General features: G+C 51.9%; 1 protein-coding gene across 1 annotated transcript in view; it reads left to right on the top strand.

The window, feature by feature from the left end:
• The window catches only part of tbc1d23 (TBC1 domain family, member 23), a 67,179-nt gene that overhangs the window by 20,738 nt on the left and 26,088 nt on the right, over positions 1-20,353 (top strand). Inside the window, exons 8-12 of the mRNA XM_046299442.1 lie at positions 2,110-2,253; positions 2,453-2,545; positions 17,741-17,911; positions 18,205-18,247; positions 18,366-18,451. Coding sequence (XP_046155398.1) covers positions 2,110-2,253; positions 2,453-2,545; positions 17,741-17,911; positions 18,205-18,247; positions 18,366-18,451 — 537 coding nt within the window. The remainder of the gene's footprint in view (positions 1-2,109; positions 2,254-2,452; positions 2,546-17,740; positions 17,912-18,204; positions 18,248-18,365; positions 18,452-20,353) is intronic.

Below are 20,353 nucleotides of genomic sequence, written 5' to 3' on the forward strand. Positions count from 1 at the left end.
ACGTTGACTCTCTCTCTCTCTGTGTGTGTAGGAGAACCAGACGTTGACTCTCTCTCTGTGTGTAGGAGAACCAGACGTTGACTCTCTCTCTCTGTGTGTGTAGGAGAACCAGATGTTGACTCTCTCTCTCTGTGTGTGTAGGAGAACCAGATGTTGACTCTCTCTCTCTGTGTGTGTAGGAGAACCAGACGTTGACTCTCTCTCTCTCTGTGTGTGTAGGAGAACCAGACGTTGACTCTCTCTCTCTGTGTGTGTAGGAGAACCAGACGTTGACTCTCTCTCTGTGTGTGTAGGAGAACCAGACGTTGACTCTCTCTCTCTGTGTGTGTAGGAGAACCAGACGTTGACTCTGTGTGTGTAGGAGAACCAGACGTTGACTCTCTCTGTGTGTAGGAGAACCAGACGTTGACTCTGTGTGTAGGAGAAGCAGACGTTGACTCTCTCTGTGTGTAGGAGAAGCAGACGTTGACTCTCTCTGTGTGTAGGAGAACCAGACGTTGACTCTCTCTGTGTGTGAAGGAGAACCAGACGTTGACTCTCTGTGTGTAGGAGAACCAGACGTTGACTCTCTCTGTGTGTGTAGGAGAACCAGACGTTGACTCTCTCTGTGTGTGTAGGAGAACCAGACGTTGACTCTCTGTAGGAGAAGCAGACGTTGTGTAGGAGAACCAGACGTTGACTCTCTGTGTGTGTAGGAGAACCAGACGTTGACTCTCTGTGTGTGTAGGAGAACCAGACGTTGACTCTCTGTGTGTGTAGGAGAACCAGACGTTGACTCTCTGTGTGTGTAGGAGAACCAGACGTTGACTCTCTCTCTGTGTGTGTAGGAGAACCAGACGTTGACTCTCTCTCTCTGTGTGAAGGAGAACCAGACGTTGACTCTCTCTGTGTGTAGGAGAACCAGACGTTGACTCTCTCTGTGTGTGTAGGAGAACCAGACGTTGACTCTCTCTGTGTGTGTAGGAGAACCAGACGTTGACTCTCTGTGTGTGTAGGAGAACCAGACGTTGACTCTCTGTGTGTGTAGGAGAACCAGACGTTGACTCTCTGTGTGTGTAGGAGAAGCAGACGTTGACTCTCTCTGTGTGTAGGAGAAGCAGACGTTGACTCTCTCTGTGTGTAGGAGAAGCAGACGTTGACTCTCTCTGTGTGTAGGAGAACCAGACGTTGACTCTCTCTGTGTGTGAAGGAGAACCAGACGTTGACTCTCTGTGTGTAGGAGAACCAGACGTTGACTCTCTCTGTGTGTGTAGGAGAACCAGACGTTGACTCTCTGTGTGTGTAGGAGAAACAGACGTTGACTCTCTGTGTGTGTAGGAGAAACCAGACGTTGACTCTCTGTGTGTGTAGGAGAGAACTCTCCACCAGACGTTGACTCTCTGTGTGTGTAGGAGAACCAGACGTTGACTCTGACGTTGACTCTCTCTGTGTGTGTAGGAGAACCAGACGTTGACTCTCTCTGTGTGTGTAGGAGAACCAGACGTTGACTCTCTGTGTGTGTAGGAGAACCAGACGTTGACTCTCTCTCTCTGTGTGTGTAGGAGAACCAGACGTTGACTCTCTGTGTGTGTAGGAGAACCAGACGTTGACTCTCTGTGTGTGTAGGAGAACCAGACGTTGACTCTCTGCGTGTGTAGGAGAACCAGACGTTGACTCTCTCTGTGTGTAGGAGAACCAGACGTTGACTCTCTCTGTGTGTGTGTAAGAGAACCAGACGTTGACTCTCTCTGTGTGTGTGTGTAAGAGAACCAGACGTTGACTCTCTCTGTGTGTGTGTAAGAGAACCAGACGTTGACTCTCTCTGTGTGTGTGTAAGAGAACCAGACGTTGACTCTCTCTGTGTGTGTAGGAGAACCAGACGTTGACTCTCTCACTCTGTGTGTGTAGGAGAACCAGACGTTGACTCTCTCACTCTGTGTCTGTAGGAGAACCAGACGTTGACTCTCTCACTCTGTGTCTGTAGGAGAACCAGACGTTGACTCTCTCTCTCTGTGTCTGTAGGAGAACCAGACGTTGACTCTCTCTCTCTGTGTCTGTAGGAGAACCAGACGTTGACTCTCTGTGTGTGTAGGAGAACCAGACGTTGACTCTCTCTCTCTGTGTCTGTAGGAGAACCAGAACTTGTTTGGGTCCAGCCTGGTGGCACTGAAGGAGGAAGACATGGATCTGAGTCAGGCTCTCTGTCTCCCTGTGTCTGTCCCTGAGATACTGCAGGCCAACCAGCTGCAGCCTGTGAGTAACAACACCCCTGAGGTGCGTTCAACAAGGCTTTCATTTTCGGTTAACATGTTACTGTAGTGACAGTTTTAGTTGGACTGAAAATGTTAGTGGAAAATTAAATGGCTAATTACTGTAAGGATTAATGTAGCATTTTAGTAGCAATAACCAAACTACAAATGACTTTGATATTCCTACTACATGTAATAGAAATGTCTCTGTCGACCTGTCCCAGGAAGGGGTTCGGTTCTTTGTGGTGGACTGTCGACCTGCTGAGCAGTACAACGCTGGACACCTCTCTACTGCCTTCCACCTGGACTCAGACTTGGTGAGACCTTGGGGGGACTGGAGACTAGGGAGAGGAGAATGGGGAGAGGGGACGGTAGAGGGGACTGGAGACTAGGGAGAGGAGAATGGGGAGTGGGGACGGTGGGGGAGAATGGGGAGTGGGGACGGTGGGGGAGAATGGGTAGTGGGGGAGAATGGGGAGTGGGGACGGTGGGGGAGAATGGGGAGTGGGGACGGTGGGGGAGAATGGGGAGTGGGGACGGTGGGGGAGAATGGGGAGGGGACGGTGGGGGAGAATGGGGAGAGGGGACGGTAGAGGAGATTGGGGAGAGGGGACGGTAGAGGAGAATGGGGAGAGGGGACGGTAGAGGGGAGTGGGGGAGAGGAGAAAGGGGAGAGGGGACAGTAGAGGGGAGTGGGGAGAGGGGATGGTAGAGGGGAATGGGGAGAGGGGACGGTGGGGGGACTGGAGACTAGGGAGAGGAGAATGGGGAGTGGGGACGGTGGGGGGAGAATGGGGAGAGGGGACGGTGGGGGGACTGGAGACTAGGGAGAGGAGAATGGGGAGTGGGGGAGAATGGGGAGAGGGGACGGTAGAGGAGAATGGGGAGAGGGGACAGTAGAGGAGAATGGGGAGAGGGGACGGAGAGGAGAATGGGGAGGGGAATGGGAGAGAGGGGACGGTAGAGGAGAATGGGGAGAGGGGACGGTAGAGGAGAATGGGGAGAGGGGACAGCAGAGGAGAATGGGGAGAGGGGACGGTAGAGGAGAATGGGGAGAGGGGACGGTGGAGGAGAATGGGGAGAGGGGACGGGAGAGGAGAATGGTGAGAGGGGAGAATGGGGAGAGGGGACGGTGGAGGAGAATGGGGAGAGGGGACGGGAGAGGAGAATGGGGAGAGGAGACGGTGGAGGAGAATGGGGAGAGGGGAGAATGGGGAGAGGGGACGGTGGAGGAGAATGGGGAGAGGGGACGGGAGAGGAGAATGGGGAGAGGAGACGGTGGAGGAGAATGGGGAGAGGGGACGGGAGAGGAGAATGGGGAGAGGGGACGGGAGAGGAGAATGGGGAGAGGGGACGGGGGAGGAGAATGGGGAGAGGGGACGGTGGAGGAGAATGGGGAGAGGGGACGGGGGAGGAGAATGGGGAGAGGGGACGGTGGGGGAGAATGGGGGGGAGGGGAGAATGGGGAGAGGGGAATGGGGAGATGGGGAGGGACGGTGGGGGAGAATGGGGAGAGGGGACGGTAGAGGAGAATGGGGACGGTAGAGGGGAGTGGGGACGGTAGAGGGGAGTGGGGACGGTGGGGGAGAATGGGGAGAGGGGACGGTGGGGGAGAATGGGGAGAGGGGACGGTGGGGGAGAATGGGGAGAGGGGACGGTGGGGGAGAATGGGGAGAGGGGACGGTGGGGGAGAATGGGGAGAGGGGACGGTGGGGGAGAATGGGGAGAGGGGACGGTGGGGGAGAATGGGGAGAGGGGACGGTGGGGGAGAATGGGGAGAGGGGACGGTGGGGGAGAATGGGGAGAGGGGACGGTGGGGGAGAATGGGGAGAGGGGAGACGGGAGAGGAGAATGGGGAGAGGGGACGGGGGAGAATGGGGAGAGGGGACGGGGAGGAGAATGGGGAGAGGGGACGGGGGAGGAGAATGGGGAGAGGGGACGGGGGAGGAGAATGGGGAGAGGGGACGGGGAGGAGAATGGGGAGAGGGGACGGGGAGGAGAATGGGGAGAGGGGACGGTGGGGGAGAATGGGGAGAGGGGACGGTGGGGGAGAATGGGGACGGTAGAGGGGAGTGGGGACGGTAGAGGGGAGTGGGGACGGTGGGGGCGAATGGGGAGAGGGGACGGTGGGGGAGAGTGGGGAGAGGAGAATGGGGAGAGGGGACGGTAGAGGAGAATGGGGACGGTAGAGGGGAGTGGGGAGAGTGGACGGTAGAGGGGAGAATGGGGAGAGGGGACGGTGGGGGAGAATGGGGAGAGGGGACGGTGGGGGAGAATGGGGAGAGGGGACGGTGGGGGAGAATGGGGAGAGGGGACGGCGGAGGAGAATGGGGAGTGGGGACGGTAGAGGGGACTGGAGACTAGGGAGAGGAGAATGGGGAGAGGGGACGGTGGGGGAGAATGAGGAGTGGGGACGGTAGAGGAGAGTGGGGACGGTAGAGGGGAGTGGGGACGGTGGAGGAGAATGGGGAGAGGGGACGGTGGAGGAGAATGGGGAGAGGGGACGGGAGAGGAGAATGGGGAGAGGGGACGGGGAGAGGAGAATGGGGAGAGGGGACGGGAGAGGAGAATGGGGAGAGGAGAGGGGAGAATGGGGAGAGGGGACGGGAGAGGAGAATGGGGAGAGGGGACGGGAGAGGAGAATGGGGAGAGGGGACGGTGGAGGAGAATGGGGAGAGGGGACGGTGGAGGAGAATGGGGAGAGGGGACGGTGGAGGAGAATGGGGAGAGGGGACGGTGGAGGAGAATGGGGAGAGGGGACGGTGGAGGAGAATGGGTAGAGGGGACGGTGGAGGAGAATGGGGAGAGGGGACGGTGGAGGAGAATGGGGAGAGGGGACGGTGGAGGAGAATGGGAGAGGGGACGGTGGAGGGGAGAGGGGACGGTAGGGGAGAATGGGGAGAGGGGACGGTGGGGGAGAATGGGGAGAGGGGACGGTGGGGGAGAATGGGGAGTGGGGACGGTAGAGGGGACTGGAGACTAGGGAGAGGAGAATGGGGAGAGGGGACGGTGGGGGAGAATGGGGAGAGGGGGCGGTGGGGGAGAATGGGGAGAGGGGACGGTGGGGGAGAATGGGGAGAGGGGACGGTGGGGGAGAATGGGGAGAGGGGACGGTAGAGGAGAGTGGGGACGGTAGAGGAGAGTGGGGACGGTAGAGGAGAGTGGGGACGGTAGAGGAGAGTGGGGACGGTAGAGGAGAGTGGGGACGGTAGAGGAGAGTGGGGACGGTAGAGGGGAGTGGAGACGGTAGAGGGGAGTGGGGAGTGGGGACGGTAGAGGAGAATGGGGAGAGGGGACAGTACGGTATGGAACAGTAGAGCAGAATAGGGAGAGGAGCCAGTGGAGAAGAATAGGGCGAGGAGCCAGTAGAGGAGAGGAGCCAGTAGAGGAGAGGAGACTATAAAGGAGAGGAAACGGAAAGGTATGGAACAGTAGAGCAGAATAGGGCGAGGAGCCAGTAGAGGAGAGGAGACTATAAAGGAGAGGAAACGGAAAGGTATGGAACAGTAGAGAAGAATAGGGAGAGGGGACGGTAGAGGAGACTATAAAGGAGAGGAACTGAAAGGTATGGAACAATGGAGAAGAATAGGGAGAGGGGACGGTAGAGGAGAGGAGACGATAAAGGAGAGGGAACGGAAAGGTATGGAACAGTGGAGAAGAATAGGGAGAGGAGCCAGTGGAGGAGAATAGGGAGAGGGGACGGTAGAGGAGAGGAGACTATAAAGGAGAGGAAACGGAAAGGTATGGAACAGTGGAGAAGAATAGGGAGAGGAGCCAGTGGAGAAGAATAGGGAGAGGAGCCAGTGGAGGAGAATAGGGAGAGGAGCCAGTGGAGGAGAATAGGGAGAGGAGCCAGTAGAGGAGAGGAGACTATAAAGGAGAGGAAACAGAAAGGTATGGAACAGTGGAGAAGAATAGGGAGAGGAGCCAGTGGAGAAGAATAGGGAGAGGAGCCAGTAGAGAAGAATAGGGCGAGGAGCCAGTACAGGAGAGGAGACTATAAAGGAGAGGAAACAGAAAGGTATGGAACAGTGGAGAAGAATAGGGAGAGGAGCCAGTAGAGAAGAATAGGGCGAGGAGCCAGTAGAGGGGAGGAGACTAAAGGAGAGGAAACGGAAAGGTATGGAACAGTGGGGAAGAATAGGGAGAGGAGCCAGTGGAGAAGAATAGGGAGAGGAGCCAGTGGAGAAGAATAGGGAGAGGAGCCAGTGGAGAAGAATAGGGAGAGGAGCCAGTGGAGAAGAATAGGGAGAGGAGCCAGTAGAGAAGAATAGGGCGAGGAGCCAGTGGAGGAGAGGAGACTATAAAGGAGAGGAACGGAAAGGTATGGAACAGTGGAGAAGAATAGGGAGAAGAGCCAGTGGAGAAGAATAGGGAGAGGAGCCAGTGGAGAAGAATAGGGAGAGGGGACGGTAGAGGAGAGGAGACTATAAAGGAGAGGAACGGAAAGGTATGGAACAGTGGAGAAGAATAGGGAGAGGAGCCAGTGGAGAAGAATAGGGAGAGGAGCCAGTGGAGAAGAATAGGGCGAGGAGCCAGTGGAGAAGAGTGTGGGGACGATGGAGGAGAGTGTGGAGGGGGGACGATGGAGGAGAATGTGGAGTGTAGACGATGGAGGAGAGTGTGGGGAACGTGGAAGGAGCGGGACGGGAACGTGGAGGGGGCACGGTGGAGGATGATGGGGATGGTGGAGGATGATGGGGAGGGGGACGGTGGAGGAGAATGGGGAGTGGGGACGGTGGAGGAGAATGGGGAGAGGGGACAGTGGAGGAGAATGGGGATGGTGGAGGAGAATGGGGAGAAGGGACGGCGGAGGAGAATGGGGGAGGAGGAGAATGGGCAGAGGGGACGGCAGAGGGGACGATTGGGCAGAGGGGACGGCGGAGGAGAATGGGGAGAGGGGACGGCGGAGGAGAATGGGGAGAGGGGACGGCGGAGGAGAATGGGGAGAGGGGACGGCAGAGGGGACGATTGGGCAGAGGGGACGGCGGAGGAGAATGGGGAGAGGGGACGGCGGAGGAGAATGGGGAGAGGGGACGGCGGAGGAGAATGGGGAGAGGGGACGGCGGAGGAGAATGTGGAGTGTGGACGATGGAGGAGAGTGTGGGGAACGTGGAAGGAGCGGGACGGGAACGTGGAGGGGGCACGGTGGAGGATGATGGGGATGGTGGAGGATGATGGGGAGGGGGGACGGTGGAGGAGAATGGGGAGTGGGGACGGTGGAGGAGAATGGGGAGAGGGGACGGTGGAGGAGAATGGGGATGGTGGAGGAGAATGGGGAGAAGGGACGGTGGAGGAGAATGGGGGGTGGAGGAGAATGGGGAAGGGAGGGGACGAGCAGAGGGGACGATTGGGCAGAGGGGACGGCGGAGGAGAATGGGGAGAGGGGACGGCGGAGGAGAATGGGGAGAGGGGACGGCGGAGGAGAATGGGGAGAGGGGACGGCGGAGGAGAATGGACGGTGGAGGAGAATGGGGAGAGGGGACGGTGGAGAAGGGTTTATTGTTTGAAAAGTCCCTCGGATTAGGGTTTACTCTTAGACCAGTCTCTCAAATTAGGGTTTACTGCTTGAACTGTCACTGGGATTAGGGTTTACTGTTTGAACTGTCGCTGGGATTAGGGTTTACTGCTTGAACTGTCGCTGGGATTAGGGTTTTCTGTTTGAACAGTCCCTCGGATTAGGGTTTACTCTTTGAACTGTCGCTGGGATTAGGATTTACTGCTTGAACTGTCGCTGGGATTATGGTTTTCTGTTTGAACTGTCGCTGGGATTAGGGTTTACTGTTTGAACAGTCCCTCGGATTAGGGTTTACTCTTTGAACAGTCCCTCGGATTAGGGTTTACTGCTTGAACTGTCGCTGGGATTAGGGTTTTCTGTTTGAACAGTCCCTCGGATTAGGGTTTGTTTGCCTACACACCACTGACCCCACTGCTGCGCAAGGAATGATACTGTGCGTTAGTTTTCATGTGGCACAGGAGCACATGTTCAACCTTAAATCCGCATACATGGGCACCCTCATAGATATCATCCTGACCAATTTGCCCTCTAAATACACCTCTGCTGTCTTCAACCAAGATCTCAGCGATCACTGCCTCATTGCCTGCATCCGAAAGGGGTTCGCGGTCAAACGACCACCCCTCATCACTGTCAAACGCTCCCTAAAACACTTCAGCGAGCAGGCCTTTCTAATCGACCTGGCCCGAGTATCCTGGAAGGACATTGACCTCTTCCCGTCAGTAGAGCATACCTGGGTTGCTTTTCAAAAGTGCTTTCCTCCTTAAATATGCATGCCCCATTCAAAAACGGTATAACTAGGAACAGATATAGCCCTTGGTTCACTCAAGACTTGACTGCCCTTGACCAGCACAAAAACATCCTGTGTTGTACTGCATTAGCATCGAATAGCCCCCGCGATATGCAACTTTTCAGGGAAGTCAGGAACCAATATACAGTCAGTTAGGAAAGCTAAGGCTAGCTTTTTCAAATAGAAATTAGCATCCTGTACCACAAGCTCCAAACAGTTCTGAGACACTGTAAAATCCATGGAGAATAAGAGCACCTCCTTCTGGGACACTGTAAAGTCCATGGAGAATAAGAGCACCTCCTTCTGGGACACTGTAAAGTCCATAGAGAATAAGAGCACCTCCTTCTGGGACACTGTAAAGTCCATGGAGAATAAGAGCACCTCCTCCCAGCTGCCCACTGCACTGAGGCTAGGAAACACTGTCTCCACCGATAAATCTATGATAATCGATCATTTCAATAAGCATTTTTCTTCAGCTGGCCATGCTTTCCACCTGGCTACCCCGGTCAACTGCCCGGCACCCTCCACAGCAATCCGCCAAAGCCCCCACCATTTCTCCTTCACCCAAATCCAGATAGCTGATGTTCTAAAAGAGCTGCAAAATCTGTATCCCTACAAATCAGCCGGGCTAGACAATCTGGACACTCTCTTTCTAAAATTATCCTCTAAAATTGTTGCAACCCCTATTACTTGCCAGTTTAACTTATTTCGCATCGCCTTAGATCCCCAGAGATTGGAAATCTGCCGCGATTATCCCCTTCTTCAAATGGGGAGACACTCTGGACCCAAACTGCTACAGACCTATATCTATCCTACCCTTCCTTTCTAAAGTCTTCGAAAGCCAAGTTAACAAACAGATCATCGACCATTTCGAATCCCACCGTATCTTCTCCACTATGCAATCTGGTTTCCAAGCTGGTCATGGGTGCACCTCAGCCACGCTCAAGGTCCTAATCGATATCATTCATCGACCTGGCCAAGGCTTACGACTCTGTCAATCACCCTATTCTTATCGGCAGACTCAGTAGCCTTGGTTTCTGAAATGACTGCCTCGCCTGGTTTCCCAACTATTTCTCTGATAGAGTTCAATGTGTCAAATCGGAGGGCCTGTTGTCCGGACCTCTGGTAGTCTATGGGGGTACCACAGGGTTCAATCCTTAGGCAGACTATTTTCTATGTATATATCAATGATAACGCTCTTGCTGTGGGTGATTCCCTGATCCACCTCTACGCAGACGACACCATTCTGTATACCTCTGGCCCTTCTTTGGACACTGTGTTAACTAACCTCCAGACGCGCTTCAATGCCATACAACTCTCCTTCCAACTGCTCTTAAATGCTAGTAAAACTAAGTGCATGCTCTTCAACCGATTGCTGCCTGCGCCTGCCTGTCTAGCATCACTACTCTGGATGGTTCTGACTTAGAATATGTGGACAACCACAAATACCTAGGTGTCTGGTTAGACTGTAAACTCTCCTTCCAGACTCACATTAAGCATCTCCAATCCTATTTCAAAACAAAGCCTCCTTCACTCATGCTGCCAAACATACCCTCGTAAAACGGACTAACCTACCGATCCTTGACTTCAGCGATGTAATTTACTAAATAGCCTCCAACACTCTACTCAGCAATTAGATGTAGTCTATCACAGTGCCATGTGTTTTATCACCAAAGCCCCATATACTACCCACCACTGTGACCTGTATGCTTTCGTTGACTGGCTCTCGCTACATATTCGTCGCCAAACCCACTGGCTCCAGGTCATCTATAAGCCCATCCTTATCTCAGCTCACTGGTCACCATAGCAGCACCCACCTGTAGCACATATGTACGGGTGGGTGCTGTAGATTGGCTCCAGCAGGTAAATCTCACTCGTCACCCCCAAAGCCAACACCTCCTTTGGTCTTCTTTCCTTCCGGTTCTCTGCTGCCAGTGACTGGAACGAATTGCAAAAATTACTGAAGCTGGAGACTCCTATCTTCCTTACTAACTTTAACTTCTTATGGTATAGGGGACGCTTGCGTCCCACTTGGAAAAAAATCCAGCCGACATGTCAGATTTTAAAAAGGCTTTTCGGGCGAAAGCATAAGAAGCTATTATCTGATGATAGCACAAAAGTAAACAAAGAGTATCATATTTCGACCCTGCAGGCGCTACACAAAACGCAGAAATAAAATATAAAACATGCCTTACCTTTGACGAGCTTCTTTTGTTGGCACTCCTATATGTCCCATAAACATCACAAGTGGTCCTTTTGTTCGATTAATTCCGTCCATATATATCTAAAATTGCCATTTATTTGGTGCGTTTGATCCAGAAAAAACAGCTTCCAAATTGCGCAACGTCACCACAAAATATTTCAAAAGTTGCCTGTAAACTTTGCCAAAACATTTCAAACTACTTTTGTAATACAACTTTAGGTATTTTTAAACGTTAATAATCGATCAAATTCAAGATGGGTCTGTGTTCAATACAGGAAGACAACAAACCAAGCTACTTTTCAAGTCTTGCGCAACTCTCAACAGTGTTACGCAGTTCCTAGATGGCCGTACTTCTTCATTGCACAAAGGAATAACCTCAACCAAATTCCAAAGACTGGTGACATCCAGTGGAAGCGGTAGGAACTGAAAACAAGTTCCTAAGAAATATATTCCCAATGAGAACTCAGTGAACCAAAAAAAATCTGAACGGTTAGTCCTCAGGGTTTTGCCTGCTACATAAGTTCTGTTATACTCACAGACATGATTCAAACAGTTTTAGATACTTCAGTGTTTTCTATCCAAATATAATAATAATATGCATATCTTATATTGGCATGAGTAGCAGGAAGTTGAAATTATCCAGTATCTCTACTTGTACATCATCTGCACATCTATCACTCCAGTGTTAATGCTAAATTGTAATTATTTCACCTCTATGACCTATTTATTGCCTTACCTCCCTAATCTTACTACATTTGCACACACTGTACTTCAATATTTCGATTGTGTTTTTTACTTGTTTTGTTTATCCCACGTGTTGTTGTTTGTGTCGAACTGCTTTGCCTTATCTTGGCCAGGTCGCAGTTAAAGGGAACACTTAAACACCACAATGTAACTCCAAGTCAATCACACTTCTGTGAAATCAAACTGGCCACTTAGGAAGCAACACTGATTGACAATACATTTTACATGCTGTTGTGCAAATGGAATAGACAACAGGTGGAAATTATAGGTAATTAGCAAGACACCCCCAATAAAGGAGTGGTTCTGCAGTTGGTGACCACAGACCACTTCTCAGTTCCTATGCTTCCTGGCTGATGTTTTGGTCACTTTTGAATGCTGGCGGTGCTTTCACTCTAGTGGTAGCATGAGACGGAGTCTACACAAGTGGCTCAGGTAGTGCAGCTCATCCAGGATGGCACATCAATGCGAGATGTGGCGAAGGTTTGCTGTGTCTGTCAGCGTAGTGTCCAGGGCATGGAGGCGCAACCAGGAGACAGGCCAGTACATCAGGAGATGTGGAGGAGGCTGTAGGAGGGCAACAACCCAGCAGCAGGACCGCTACCTCCGCATTTGTGTTATTATTATTATATTACATTACATTTACATTTAAGTCATTTAGCAGACGCTCTTATCCAGAGCGACTTACAAATTGGTGCATTCACCTTATGGCATCCAGTGGAACAGTCACTTTACAATAGTGCATCTAAATCTTAAAGGGGTGGGGGGGGGTGAGAAGGATTACTTATTCTATCCTAGGTATTCCTTAAAGAGGTGGGGTTTCAGGTGTCTCCGGAAGGTGGTGATTGACTCCGCTGTCCTGGCGTCGTGGGGGAGTTTGTTCCACCATTGGGGGGCCAGAGCAGCGAACAGTTTTGACTGGGCTGAGCGGGAACTGTACTTCCTCAGTGGTAGGGAGGCGAGCAGGCCAGAGGTGGATGAACGCAGTGCCCTTGTTTGGGTGTAGGGCCTGATCAGAGCCTGGAGGTACTGAGGTGCCGTTCCCCTCACAGCTCCGTAGGCAAGCACCATGGTCTTGTAGCGGATGCGAACTTCAACTGGAAGCCAGTGGAGAGAGCGGAGGAGCGGGGTGACGTGAGAGAACTTGGGAAGGTTGAACACCAGACGGGCTGCGGCGTTCTGGATGAGTTGTAGGGGGTTAATGGCACAGGCAGGGAGCCCAGCCAACAGCGAGTTGCAGTAATCCAGACGGGAGATGACAAGTGCCTGGATTAGGACCTGCGCCGCTTCCTGTGTGAGGCAGGGTCGTACTCTGCGGATGTTGTAGAGCATGAACCTACAGGAACGGGCCACCGCCTTGATGTTAGTTGAGAACGACAGGGTGTTGTCCAGGATCACGCCAAGGTTCTTAGCGCTCTGGGAGGAGGACACAATGGAGTTGTCAACCGTGATGGCGAGATCATGGAACGGGCAGTCCTTCCCCGGGAGGAAGAGCAGCTCCGTCTTGCCGAGGTTCAGCTTGAGGTGGTGATCCGTCATCCACACTGATATGTCTGCCAGACATTCATCAGAAGGGAGAAAGGAGAAGATTAATTGTGTGTCGTCTGCATAGCAATGATAGGAGAGACCATGTGAGGTTATGACAGAGCCAAGTGGCTTGGTGTATAGCGAGAATAGGAGAGGGCCTAGAACAGAGCCCTGGGGGACACCAGTGGTGAGAGCGCGTGGTGAGGAGACAGATTCTCGCCACGCCACCTGGTAGGAGCGACCTGTCAGGTAGGACGCAATCCAAGCGTGGGCCGCGCCGGAGATGCCCAACTCGGAGAGGGTGGAGAGGAGGATCTGATGGTTCACAGTATCGAAGGCAGCCGATAGGTCTAGAAGGATGAGAGCAGAGGAGAGAGAGTTAGCTTTAGCAGTGCGGAGCGCCTCCGTGATACAGAGAAGAGCAGTCTCAGTTGAATGACTAGTCTTGAAACCTGACTGATTTGGATCAAGAAGGTCATTCAGAGAGAGATAGCGGGAGAGCTGGCCAAGGACGGCACGTTCAAGAGTTTTGGAGAGAAAAGAAAGAAGGGATACTGGTCTGTAGTTGTTGACATCGGAGGGATCGAGTGTAGGTTTTTTCAGAAGGGGTGCAACTCTCGCTCTCTTGAAGACGGAAGAGACGTAGCCAGCGGTCAGGGATGAGTTGATGAGCGAGGTGAGGTAAGGGAGAAGGTCTCCGGAAATGGTCTGGAGAAGAGAGGAGGGGATAGGGTCAAGCGGGCAGGTTGTTGGGCGGCCGGCCGTCACAAGACGCGAGATTTCATCTGGAGAGAGAGGGGAGAAAGAGGTCAGAGCACAGGGTAGGGCAGTGTGAGCAGAACCAGCGGTGCCGTTTGACTTAGCAAACGAGGATCGGATGTCGTCGACCTTCTTTTCAAAATGGTTGACGAAGTCATCTGCAGAGAGGGAGGAGGGGGGAGGGGGAGGAGGATTCAGGAGGGAGGAGAAGGTGGCAAAGAGCTTCCTAGGGTTAGAGGCAGATGCTTGGAATTTAGAGTGGTAGAAAGTGGCTTTAGCAGCAGAGACAGAGGAGGAAAATGTAGAGAGGAGGGAGTGAAAGGATGCCAGGTCCGCAGGGAGGCGAGTTTTCCTCCATTTCCGCTCGGCTGCCCGGAGCCCTGTTCTGTGAGCTCGCAATGAGTCGTCGAGCCACGGAGCGGGGGGGAGGACCGAGCCGGCCTGGAGGATAGGGGACATAGAGAGTCAAAGGAAGCAGAAAGGGAGGAGAGGAGGGTTGAGGAGGCAGAATCAGGAGATAGGTTGGAGAAGGTTTGAGCAGAGGGAAGAGATGATAGGATGGAAGAGGAGAGAGTAGCGGGGGAGAGAGAGCGAAGGTTGGGACGGCGCGATACCATCCGAGTAGGGGCAGTGTGGGAGGTGTTGGATGAGAGCGAGAGGGAAAAGGATACAAGGTAGTGGTCGGAGACTTGGAGGGGAGTTGCAATGAGGTTAGTGGAAGAACAGCATCTAGTAAAGATGAGGTCGAGCGTATTGCCTGCCTTGTGAGTAGGGGGGGAAGGTGAGAGGGTGAGGTCAAAAGAGGAGAGGAGTGGAAAGGAGGCAGAGAGGAATGAGTCAAAGGTAGACGTGTGGAGGTTAAAGTCGCCCAGAACTGTGAGAGGTGAGCCGTCCTCAGGAAAGGAGCTTATCAAGGCATCAAGCTCATTGATGAACTCTCCGAGGGAACCTGGAGGGCGATAAATGATAAGGATGTTAAGCTTGAAAGGGCTGGTAACTGTGACAGCGTGGAATTCAAAGGAGGCGATAGACAGATGGGTAAGGGGAGAAAGAGAGAATGACCACTTGGGAGAGATGAGGATCCCGGTGCCACCACCCCGCTGACCAGAAGCTCTCGGGGTGTGCGAGAACACGTGGGCGGACGAAGAGAGAGCAGTAGGAGTAGCAGTGTTGTCTGTGGTGATCCATGTTTCCGTCAGTGCCAAGAAGTCGAGGGACTGGAGGGAGGCATAGGCTGAGATGAACTCTGCCTTGTTGGCCGCAGATCGGCAGTTCCAGAGGCTACCGGAGACCTGGAACTCCACGTGGGTCGTGCGCGCTGGGACCACCAGATTAGGTGGCCGCGGCCACGCGGTGTGGAGCGTTTGTATGGTCTGTGCAGAGAGGAGAGAACAGGGATAGACAGACACATAGTTGACAGGCTACAGAAGAGGCTACGCTAATGCAAAGGAGATTGGAATGACAAGTGGACTACACGTCTCGAATGTTCAGAAAGTTAAGCTTACGTAGCAAGAATCTTATTGACTAAAATGATTAAAATGATACAGTACTGCTGAAGTAGGCTAGCTGGCAGTGGCTGCGTTGTTGACACTACACTAATCAAGTCGTTCCGTTGAGTGTAATAGTTTCGACAGTGCTGCTATTCGGGGGCTAGCTGGCTAGCTAGCAGTGTTGATTACGTTACGTTGCGTTAAAAGAACGACAATAGCTGGCTAGCTAACCTAGAAAATCGCTCTAGACTACACAATTATCTTTGATACAAAGACGGCTATGTAGAGCCCTGCAAAATGACCATGTGTCTGCTCAAACGGTCAGAAACAGACTCCATGAGGGTGGTATGAGGGCTCGACGTCCACAGGTGGGGGTTGTGCTTACAGCCCAACACCGTGCAGGGCGTTTGGCATTTGCCAGAGAACACCAAGATTGGCAAATTCGTCACTGGCGCCCTGTGCTCTTCACAGATGAAGCCAGGTTCACACTGAGCACATGTGACAGTCTGGAGACGCTGTGGAGAACGTTCTGCTGCCTGCAACATCCTCCAGCATGACCGGTTTGGCGGTGGGTCAGTCATGGTGTGGGGTGGCATTTCTTTGGGGGGCCGCACAGCCCTCCATGTGCTCGCCAGAGGTAGCCTGACTCCCATTAGGTACCGAGATGAGATCCTCAGACCCCTTGTGAGACCATATGCTGGTGCGGTTGGCCCTGGGTTCCTCCTAATGCAAGACAATGCTAGACCTCATGTGGCTGGAGTGTGTCAGCAGTTCCTGCAAGAGGAAGGCATTGATGCTATGGACTGGCCCGCCCGTTCCCCAGACCTGAATCCAATTGAGCACATCTGGGACATCATGTCTCGCTCCATCCACCAACGCCACGTTGCACCATAGACTGTCCAGGAGTTGGCGGATGCTTTAGTCCAGGTCTGGGAGGAGATCCCTCAGGAGACCATCCGTCACCTCATCAGGAGTATGCCCTGGCGTTGTAGGGAGGTCATACAGGCACGTGGAGGCCACACACACTACTGAGCCTCATTTTGACTTCTTTTAAGGACAGTACATCAAAGTTGGATCAGCCTGTAGTGTGGTTTTCCACTTTAATTTTGAGTGTGACTCCAAATCCAGACCTCCATGGGTTGATACATTTTATTTCCATTGATTTTTGTGTGATTTTGTTGTCAGAACATTCAACTATGTAAAGAAAAATGTATTTAATAAGAATATTTCATTCATTCAGATCTAGGATGTGTTATTTTAGTGTTCTCTTTATTTTTTTGAGCAGTGTGTGCATATATTTATGTGTATATTTATGTGTATATATATATACATATATATATACATATACATATATACATACCTACCTACCCGGTTAATTAAAGGTGAAATAAAAAACATTGAATGTCTGAGCGCAATACAAGGAGCCGACCCTTTTGTGACCAAAAACAGCATTGCAACACGGTGCTACGCTCCAAATCATCCATTTCCGTAGGGTATAAACCGTCCGTCTCCGTAGGGTATAAACCGTCCGTCTCCGTAGGGTATAAACCGTCCGTCTCCGAAGGGTATAAACCGTCCGTCTCCGTAGGGTATAAACCGTCCGTCTCCGTAGGGTATAAACCGTCCGTCTCCGTTCCGTAGGGTATAAACCGTCCGTCTCCGTAGGGTATAAACCGGCCGTCTCCGTAGGGTATAAACCGGCCGTCTCCGTAGGGTATAAACCGGCCGTCTCCGTAGGGTATAAACCGGCCGTCTCCGTAGGGTATAAACCGGCCGTCTCCGTAGGGTATAAACCGGCCGTCTCCGTAGGGTATAAACCGGCCGTCTCCGTAGGGTATAAACCGGCCGTCTCCGTAGGGTATAAACCGGCCGTCTCCGTAGGGTATAAACCGGCCGTCTCGGTAGGGTATAAACCGGCCGTCTCGGTAGGGTATAAACCGGCCGTCTCGGTAGGGTATAAACCGGCCGTCTCGGTAGGGTATAAACCGGCCGTCTCGGTAGGGTATAAACCGTAGGGTATAAACCGGCCGTCTCGGTATAAACCGGCCGTCTCGTAGGGTATAAACCGCCGTCTCGGTAGGGTATAAACCGCCGTCTCGGTAGGGTATAAACCGGCCGTCTCGTAGGGTATAAACCGGCCGTCTCGGTAGGGTATAAACCGGCCGTCTCGGTAGGGTATAAACCGGCCGTCTCGGTAGGGTATAAACCGGCCGTCTCGGTAGGGTATAAACCGGCCGTCTCGGTAGGGTATAAACCGGCCGTCTCCGAAGGGTATAAATCTCCCTGCGGACTTACTTTCTCTCGCTCTCCGTCTGTGGTCTTACTCTGTCAAAATTGCACCCTTTTCCCTATATAGTGCACTCTGGTCAAAAGTAGTGCACACTATATAGGGAATAGGGCTCTGGTCAAAGTGTGCACACTATATCGGGAATAGGGTGCCATTTGGGTGCCACCCTTAACCTTTCATCTGTTGCTGTGTGTCTCTAGATGCTGCAGAACCCGTCAGAGTTCAGCCTATCAGTGAAGTCCCTCCTGGAGGCCCAGAAACAGAGTCTAGAGTCTGGCTCCATCGCTAGTGGAGAACACCTCTGCTTCATGGGTTCAGGAAGGGAGGAGGAGGACATGTACATGAACATGGTGCTGGCACACTTCCTACAGGTAGGAGAGTAGTATTTCAAAATAGACAGTGATTCATCCTACATCTTGTTGGGCATTAGTGTAGCATTTCGCTACACTCGCATTAACATCTGCTAACCATGTGTATGTGACAAATAAAATTTGATTTGAGATGCATACATCAACCTTTTTTTTAATCACAATTTATTTTTATTTTTTTATATTGTTTTTTTATTTATTATTTATTTATTACAATTAAACCCTTTTTGTTATAGTGCAACCATTCAAACAATTCAACCAATCTGTCAGTGCTAATGAGGGGTTTTCTCTCACAGAAAAACCAAGAATATGTCAGTATCGCTAAAGGTGGTTTTATGGGTGAGTGCTGTTATTAACATTTTAAACAATTCATATAAATACATGAATAGACCTACTTATTTTGTCTTGATGGGTGCAAACCTAAATTAAATAGTGTCTATCCTGTTGTGTTGTCCAGCCCTGCAGCAGCACCTAACAGACATCAATGTGGAGGGACCAGACAACTATGTCCATTGGATAGTCAGCACCTCTGGATCAGCTGAAGTGAGTTCGCTGGAGCTAGTCAGTAGCCACTGTCATGAGAGGATTACACTGGAGCTAGTCTGTAGCCACTGTCAAGAGAGGATTACACTGGAGCTAGTCTGTAGCCACTGTCATGAGAGGATTACACTGGAGCTAGTCAGTAGCCACTGTCATGAGAGGATTACACTGGAGCTAGTCATAGTAGCCACTGTCAAGGGAGGATTACACTGGAGCTAGTCAGTAGCCACTGTCATGAGAGGATTACACTGGAGCTAGTCATAGTAGCCACTGTCAAGGGAGGATTACACTGGAGCTAGTCATAGTAGCCACTGTCAAGGGAGGATTACACTGGAGCTAGTCTGTAGCCACTGTCATGAGAGGATTACACTGGAGCTAGTCTGTAGCCACTGTCATGAGAGGATTACACTGGAGCTAGTCATAGTAGCCACTGTCAAGGGAGGATTACACTGGAGCTAGTCATAGTAGCCACTGTCAAGGGAGGATTACACTGGAGCTAGTCTGTAGCCACTGTCATGAGAGGATTACACTGGAGCTAGTCAGTAGCCACTGTCAAGGGAGGATTACACTGGAGCTAGTCAGTAGCCACTGTCATGAGAGGATTACACTGGAGCTAGTCATAGTAGCCACTGTCAAGGGAGGATTACACTGGAGCTAGTCAGTAGCCACTGTCATGAGAGGATTACACTGGAGCTAGTCAGTAGCCACTGTCAAGGGAGGATTACACTGGAGCTAGTCAGTAGCCACTGTCAAGGGAGGATTACACTGGAGCTAGTCAGTAGCCACTGTCATGAGAGGATTACACTGGAGCTAGTCATAGTAGCCACTGTCAAGGGAGGATTACACTGGAGCTAGTCAGTAGCCACTGTCATGAGAGGATTACACTGGAGCTAGTCATAGTAGCCACTGTCAAGGGAGGATTACACTGGAGCTAGTCAGTAGCCACTGTCATGAGAGGATTACACTGGAGCTAGTCATAGTAGCCACTGTCAAGGGAGGATTACACTGGAGCTAGTCTGTAGCCACTGTCAAGGGAGGATTACACTGGAGCTAGTCTGTAGCCACTGTCAAGGGAGGATTACACTGGAGCTAGTCTGTAGCCACTGCCATCAGAGGATTACACTGGAGCTAGTCAGTAGCCACTGTCAAGAGAGGATTACACTGGAGCTAGTCAGTAGCCACTGTCAAGGGAGGATTACACTGGAGCTAGTCTGTAGCCACTGTCAAGGGAGGATTACACTGGAGCTAGTCTGTAGCCACTGTCATGAGAGGATTACACTGGAGCTAGTCTGTAGCAACTGTCATGAGAGGATTACACTGGAGCTAGTCAGTAGCCACTGTCAAGGGAGGATTACACTGGAGCTAGTCAGTAGCCACTGTCATGAGAGGATTACACTGGAGCTAGTCAGTAGCCACTGTCAAGAGAGGATTACACTGGAGCTAGTCTGTAGCCACTGTCATGAGAGGATTACACTGGAGCTAGTCAGTAGCCACTGTCATGAGAGGATTACACTGGAGCTAGTCATAGTAGCCACTCTCAAGGGAGGATTACACTGGAGCTAGTCAGTAGCCACTGTCATGAGAGGATTACACTGGAGCTAGTCATAGTAGCCACTGTCAAGGGAGGATTACACTGGAGCTAGTCAGTAGCCACTGTCATGAGAGGATTACACTGGAGCTAGTCATAGTAGCCACTGTCAAGGGAGGATTACACTGGAGCTAGTCTGTAGCCACTGTCATGAGAGGATTACACTGGAGCTAGTCTGTAGCCACTGTCATGAGAGGATTACACTGGAGCTAGTCTGTAGCCACTGTCATGAGAGGATTACACTGGAGCTAGTCAGTAGCCACTGTCATGAGAGGATTACACTGGAGCTAGTCATAGTAGCCACTGTCAAGGGAGGA

This window comes from Oncorhynchus gorbuscha, linkage group LG02 (assembly GCF_021184085.1).
Source record: "Oncorhynchus gorbuscha isolate QuinsamMale2020 ecotype Even-year linkage group LG02, OgorEven_v1.0, whole genome shotgun sequence".
Classification (NCBI taxonomy): domain Eukaryota; kingdom Metazoa; phylum Chordata; class Actinopteri; order Salmoniformes; family Salmonidae; genus Oncorhynchus; species Oncorhynchus gorbuscha.